Source organism: Sceloporus undulatus, chromosome 7 (genome assembly GCF_019175285.1).
Source record: "Sceloporus undulatus isolate JIND9_A2432 ecotype Alabama chromosome 7, SceUnd_v1.1, whole genome shotgun sequence".
Lineage (NCBI taxonomy): Eukaryota > Metazoa > Chordata > Lepidosauria > Squamata > Phrynosomatidae > Sceloporus > Sceloporus undulatus.
In genome coordinates, this window is record NC_056528.1 from 19,718,841 (window position 1) to 19,725,891 (window position 7,051).

At 42.0% G+C, this 7,051-nt stretch overlaps 1 protein-coding gene across 2 annotated transcripts in view; it reads left to right on the forward strand.

Annotated features, from left to right (window-relative positions):
* The window catches only part of ENTR1 (endosome associated trafficking regulator 1), an 8,045-nt gene extending 1,809 nt beyond the window's left edge, over positions 1-6,236 (forward strand). Inside the window, exons 3-9 of one of the 2 annotated variants that reach the window (XM_042480520.1) lie at positions 1,385-1,786; positions 2,452-2,525; positions 3,708-3,819; positions 4,345-4,407; positions 5,094-5,233; positions 5,682-5,839; positions 6,062-6,236. In XM_042480520.1, coding sequence (XP_042336454.1) covers positions 1,385-1,786; positions 2,452-2,525; positions 3,708-3,819; positions 4,345-4,407; positions 5,094-5,233; positions 5,682-5,775 — 885 coding nt within the window. In that variant the 3' untranslated portion in view covers positions 5,776-5,839; positions 6,062-6,236. Of the gene's footprint in view, positions 1-1,384; positions 1,787-2,451; positions 2,526-3,707; positions 3,820-4,344; positions 4,408-5,093; positions 5,234-5,681; positions 5,850-5,941; positions 6,021-6,061 lie in introns of those variants that run through there. The other variant, XM_042480519.1, reaches the window with a different exon arrangement.
* The last annotated feature ends 815 nt before the right edge of the window (positions 6,237-7,051 follow it).

Genomic DNA, 7,051 nt, shown 5'->3' on the forward strand with positions numbered 1-7,051 from the left:
TCAAACTCCGTGTGTGTTTTGTATCTATATTGGTGTCCAGAGGCTTTGGGAGTTTGGTAGATTCAAACGCAAGACAACTTGCATAGAATAAGATAGAATACACGTATAGAGGGTTGGGGTGTCAGGTGTCCCTTATTATAAGGGATTGCCCTTATTTGAGAGCTGGAGACATTTTCCTTTTATATAAACAAGATGCCAAAAATCCCATAAACCCTTCATAAGGACAAATGTGTGCACCATGCAGTTTATGAACATGGACATACGTTCATTTTTCAGAGAAATATGTGGCAATGTTAATTGAAATCAGTACTTTCATGCAGTACTTAGGTTGAACACAAACATGTTAATGCTGCTCCCTGCATGTCATGAGTTTTGGCTGCCCCTTATTGCTGTTTTAAAAGTCCAACAACACTAGTGTCTGTGGCGGAGTAATTCAGGATAACACTCCATGTATCTGATAAAACAGGCTACAGTCCATGAAAGACGATGCTGCCATCAGTTTGTAAGTTTTCAAGGTGCCACAGCACTATTAGTCTGCTCTTTCAAAACAACAAAAAGTGTTGTGCCACCTTTAAGACTTTTAAGCCATTTACTTCAGCATAGTTTTTTATGATTACCATCCACTTCCTCATATATGTGGAGGTTGATTGTAGGAGCTCAGCGAAATGTACACATTGTGTGTAGTTGGGAGTGGCATCAGAGCAAAACTGGATGCAGAAAGTGATAGCAAACATTCTGGCAATGCATGTGGAATTCAACATGTGATGAACATCTGTTGTCCCATGTCTGTCTACTCAGCAGTTCATTACCTTTAAAGCAATAAAACTCAAGAGAAAGTGTTTTGTCTTGTTTTGCCAAAACCAGAATTTCCTGTTGCGTTTGTCAAAGGTGCATCCCATAGGGCTATGGAGTTGGCATCCTTCGACTAGAGCTCCGACACCTCTATTTTTCTACTTATCACCTCCAGCTCCTTAATAAATGGCAAAGGCATATTAATTACAAATGACAACTTTACTGTAGTAGAATGGTAGCACAAGGCATTTCAGTATCTTTATTTGATTAAAATTTCAGAACAATAACACTTCCTTGTATTCCTATGAAAGTAGATATGCCACAAATGAGGCATTTAGTATTCCTAGGTTTTTACTGGCTCCAACTCCTACCAAAATTGCTCCTGACTCCAACTCCATGACTCCTATAGACTTATTTATATACATCGCCCTGTTCACGTAAGCAGTCTGTTAATGTGTGTAGTGTACTAAGAAGGCATTGTCTTGATGTAGACCTTTAGCAATAGACTGGAACATGTGGCTGGATCGGAATTCAACCATTGTCCTTCAGAATCCCTCTCTGTTCTTGATATTGGTTGTGTTTCTAACTCTAGGAATCTTCCCAGTTTACCTCGCTGTTGGACGACAACTCCTCATCTCCTGATTCCTCAAGACTGAGGTTGGACTTCCAGGAGCCGTTTTTCTCTGACCCAACTGTGACGCCCTCCTTGCTGGAAGATGAGGATGATGACGACTGGAGCAGCAGTTACCAACCGTCAGCAATTGAAGATGCCCTCTTGGCCAGGACTCCTGACACCTCTCTGAGTAGCACCTTTGACACTTTTTATGGCAATCCTCCTGATCCATCAGTGCTCCAGAGCTTTTCTCCATGGCAGCTGGGAGGGACAGACTCTCTTCTGGGTCCCCCTCTTGGGAAAGGGGACCAGAGCTCACCTGTCGCAGGAACGGCTGGAGGAGAGGGCTTTTGCCCACCGCTGCAACTGAGTTATGAAGAAGTGAGGAGCTAAGAGTTTGGGGTGTATTCTCTTTGGAATTTATTCCTAACACACTTTCCTTCCTCGCTTCCTTCTGAAAATGTCACCTAAGAGAATAAGTTTGCTCACCCTCCAAGCTGCTTCTGGTTGTGGTTGGCAGCTCTCCTTTTGCCAGTGTAGAGTCTCGTCTACTGCTGGAATCCAACATCCCCTCAGCATAGTATAAAATATCCATGTGTGGAGATAACACTGCACATACCGTGCAACCCCCGTGCAAAACAGCAGCATTTTGCAACACATGTTAGTGCCATTACACAAAGCACAACCACAATATAAGAGATGCCATTGCAATGTACAGTGTGCGATTGCAATACACAACCTCAGTACACAATTCACAGTGTGCAAAGACAAGACAGAAAGGAACATGCTGTCTGCTTGACTCTATTTTTGCTGCTATGTTTTTGACTTCTAAGCACATCCAGACATTTTCACTCGATCTGTGCACCTCTGGATGCAGAACTGGGATTTTTCTTGGCAAAGAATTTGGATCCTTATCATTTCTTCTTTCATTATTTTTGTCATCTGAGTGCTCTCTGCCTGTGCTTTAATTCAGTCTTGTCTGAACTGTTCTGCTATGAATGCAAGGCGACCTTTTGCTAAACGAAACCTCTTCTTATCTTTTGTAGTTAAAACAAGAAAATTCCAAGTTAAGAAGTAAAGTCAGCCACATTCAAGCCGTTTCTGAAACACAAGCAGAGAGGTGTGTAAGCTGCACTTTCAGCAAAGTATCCCCCCAAAACAGCTGAAATAAGCCTATGTGTGTATGATGGAAACATTGGAAACTTGTTTAGCATTCTTGCTGGCTGCACTTTTTAATCAGTTGATAACTTAAAAGTTACTTGGGCATTTTTATATAAACGATTGATTTTTAATACACCTTTAAAATGCCACCTTGAAGGAAACCTCCTCGCTTGTCCCTAAGAAAAAGGAGGAATGGCTCTTTTAAGATTTCTCTTTAAAGGAGCTCACTCTTATTTCATATGTGGACAGATAAGAGGCATTCACTATTCTGTCCCTGTGGGAATGCCTCTTAAAAGAGGCAATCTTCCTTATTGTCTTGTTTGACCCATATATGAAGGAATGCATCTTAACAGAGGCACTCTGCCTTATTGTGGAAGAAAGACTCTTCCAACATGCTTCTTAAAAGAAGTGTTCACACACAAGAAAAGTGCCTCTATGACTGGTATGCATCATATAAAAACAAAGATCTTGCTTTTGAAATAGTGGGACACACCCAAATGTGCAAATTTAGTTAGCGCATGAGATAAGAGTCCATCCTTGTGTGGCTTATATCCAGACAGTCAGTCTTGTAGTTTAACATTTAATCTGCTTTCGGTCCCAAGCTGAAGCATAAAACAACTTTAATTAACTTGAAGCTCTGCTTTTCATTACTATTTGGTGGCTTTCAACCATTTAAAAAAAGTAGAAGTTTCTTTAAAAAAACCTTAATATAAACACTTTTAAAAAATTAAACCACAATTCTGTTTTAAAACAGAAGTTAAACAAGAGTTTAAAAAACACTGACGTAACACACCCCATTAAAACTCCATCTGCCGCAACTAGTTAAAAACCAAACGATTCCTTAAGTAAAAAGGTTGGCAGAAAGATAGCAAGGAGGGGGCCAACCAAACCTCATGAAGAAGGGAATTGTACTACTTGGGGGCAGCCACTGAGAAGGCTCTCTTCTGTATCCTCACCAAACATGTCTGTGACAGTGGTAGGACCGAGAGAAAGCCCATCCCCACATATCTTAAATCTCTGGCGGACTGATATAGTGAAGTCTCAAAGTGCTTTGTTGATCCAATCACAATACATAGGGTGACTGGGGTAGGGAATGAAGGCCAGCACTTATTCCTCATTCACTTTTGTTCTCTTCAACTAGACTCAAGCAGCTTGAAAGGACACTAGAGGAGAACAAACGCAAGGAAGCAAAAGAGACCCGTGACCTGGAGGCCATGGTCCAGCAGGTGGAAGAGAACCTCCAGTTGATGACGGTATGTGTGTCTCTATCTCTGGCATTCTAAGGGAATAAAAGGAGTAGCCTGGATGTATTCTTGTAACTGGAGCATTGGCTTCTTTCCGGTGTCCTGTCCTCTCAATAATGCATAGCTTTCAAGATTAATTCTCTGATACTCTCAACTCAAGTGTTGTGATGAGAAGGAAGCAAATTCTTCCCCCTCTTTCTCCTCCCCAAAAAAGTAATTTGTTGTCATTGCTCCTTCGAGTGCTTAAATGGTAATCTGATTAAATCGCTCATTATTTTTTCCATCGCCTTGTGTCAGTGGCAACAACAAACCACAAACTCTTACACTTAACAACAGAATTGCATTAAACTCGGCAATATACTTGTCTGTTTCAAAATCCCCTTTCAAAGTAGCTAGAAACTCTTACGCTAACAAAGTGACTCAGATCCTACTCCTTTTAGATGTAACTTCATGGCACCTAAAAATCCGTTCAGCTGCCTTGTTCTGTTCTCACAGCTACATAATCATAAATGTTTTTGCTGCTTTCTGTTCCAGAAACGAGCCGTGAAAGCAGAAAGTAGTGCCATCAAACTCAAGCAGGAAAACGCACTTCTTCAGGTACGTTGCGAGGAGGCCTTTGTTCCAGCTCTTTAAACACACAGAGACACTACTAAGGAGTTAGAAAGGCTAATGAGTTGTGTAGCATTTGAGGGAGTCTGGAGGGGAGGGTGGGGAGTTTTGCCCAGTTGTTCACACCAAAGTCTGGATCTGATCCGAAGTGATGTTCACAGCAGATGGGTTTTCCCAAAAGCGTAGGGTTTACACAGCAAACATTTTAGACGAAGTGGCAGATCTCTAATCATTTGCTCTGAAGCTGGGATCTAAATCCCAGGACCATGATTAACTTTCAAAAGGTCCACAATCCTGAATTTAGAAGTACTGTAAATCCCAGAGGACTCAGCAGGGTTGGCTACAGATGCTGTCATCTATAGCATTCAAAACTAATAAAGGCTGAGTCTCCCTTACCCAAAATGTTTGGGACCAGAAGTGTTTTGGATTTTGGAATATTTGCACGTATAATTTTGCGCATGAAACAAAGTTTGTGTACATTGAACAATCAGGGAGCAAAGATATCACTACCTCAGCCATCTATCTGTATGGATATTCCAAGGACGCTTAACCTTTTCTGCTCTCCGAGATCCAGAAAGTCCTTTGACTTGGCATCCTGGGGCTTTTTATCCACAAAACAAGCTCTTCTGTTGTTGGGTTTCTGATGTAACAAATGTTTCCCTGCTTGCCTAAAGGTTCAATTGGAGAACTACCGGTTGGAAAACGAAGCCTTGAAGGCCGGCCATTTAGCAAACCTGGCTGCGGTGAAACAAAATGCGGACGTTGCCCTGCAGAATCTTCTGGTGGTCTTAACGAAATCTAGAGTATCCATCAAGTATGTTTGGAATCCATCAGAACAAAATACATGGTGATGAGCCAAAGGGAATATAACAGCCGTGATCTAGTTTTACTTTACGCACTTCATTATGTGTCATTACGCATTTATCCTTTCAGTGGGCAAACCTCATTGAAGTCAATAGGATTTTGGCGGTGGGCTCTCCATCTTTCGAGGTCTTTAAAGAGAGATTGGATGGGCATCTTTCTGTAGCGCTTTCGCTGTGTGCATTGCATAGCAATAGATGACTGTTAGGGTCCCTTTTTGACATTATAGGATTCCGTGTCTCCGCTGACTCCCTTCTTTAAGCGATCCAGAGTGATGGAAAACATGTGTAGGATGTACAAAATGTCTATCTGAATCCCTGCATAAGGTCTGGTTTAGTTGCAGAAGAAATTAAGAGCACGTCCCCTTCTCTCTGATACTCTATCTGTGTTTTTCTTTCCAGGCAATTGCTTTCCGGTGCGGAAGAACTGCAGATTGTTGCAGAGCTCCTAAAGTCGATAGACAAAATCTCTGAGTTACAGCAAGATTCTCCATAGAAAACACTACATAAGGCTTTGGACAAAGACACTTCGGAAGTCAGAATCTGAAAGACACTAATAGGTGAAAATATGTGACCCGTGGGCTGCATCCACACTGGAGGAATAACCCAGTTTGGCACCGCTTTAAAGCGGTGCCAAACCGGGTTATTCCTCCAGTGTGGATGCAGCCCTGGATATTCCATTCTGACAGCTTGTTAATACAACGCAGAGGTACCGAAATCCCTTTCCATTTGGTTTGAGACGTCAAAGGTCTAACGAAATGTCAATTTGTTACTTATCCTAGACAATCTCCTTGCAATGCAAGCCTGGCTCCTCACCTAAATTGTGACACGTCTGCATCCTAACCTCACTGCCGCCTATAATACTTATCCCCCAACTTTATTGCTCTGCGAACGAAGACGAGAGAAGTATTTTATATCACTTTTTGTACAGCAAAGTATTAAAGGTTTAACACTTTCTGAAGGTGTCTTTTTTTTTAAACTCTTCCAGGTTTTATATTATTATTATTGAATTGAAATGGGAAGCGTATCTGGTTTGGGTCTTAGGTTTTTTTCTTGGATCCTTTCGTATCTTCCAGTAGATGTTGGTCAAAGCAAAGGAGCGATTTGCCCTGTGTTTCCTTTATGTTTTTAAACCCAGGTTTCAAAGAAAGCTTGCCCAATTGTATGTAGAACAATCTTGTGGCGCCTTTGAAATTAGCTTCACGACCGTGTTGGTCTCAAAGGTGATGCAAGATCGCTCTAGGTCCTGATGCTACAGATTAAAATGTCTGTCTCTTTGAATTCTCATAGAACCATAGAGTTGGAAGAGATGCCAAGGGACACCCAGTCCATCCCATTCTGCCATGCAGGAACTCTCAATCAAAGCATCCTCATTGACAGATGGCCATCCAGCCTCTGTTTAAAGACCTCCAAGGAAGGAGACGCCACCACTCTCTGAAGAAGTGTGTTCCAGTCAAACAGTGCTTTCTGTCAGGAAGTTCCTCCTAATGTTGAGCTGGAATCTCTTTTCCTGGAACTTGTATCCATTGTTCTGGGTCCTATTCTCTGGAGCAGCAGAAAACAAGCTTGCTCCCTCCTCAATATGACACCCCTTCAAATGTTTAAACAGGGCTACCATATCTTAACCTTCTCTTCTTCAGGCTAAACATCCCCAGCTCCCTAAGTTGTTCCTCATAGGGCTTCATGGTTTCCAGACCCTTCACTATTTTAGTCTCCCTCCTTTGGACACATGGCTCCAGTTTCTCCACATCCTTTTTGAATTGCGGTGTCCA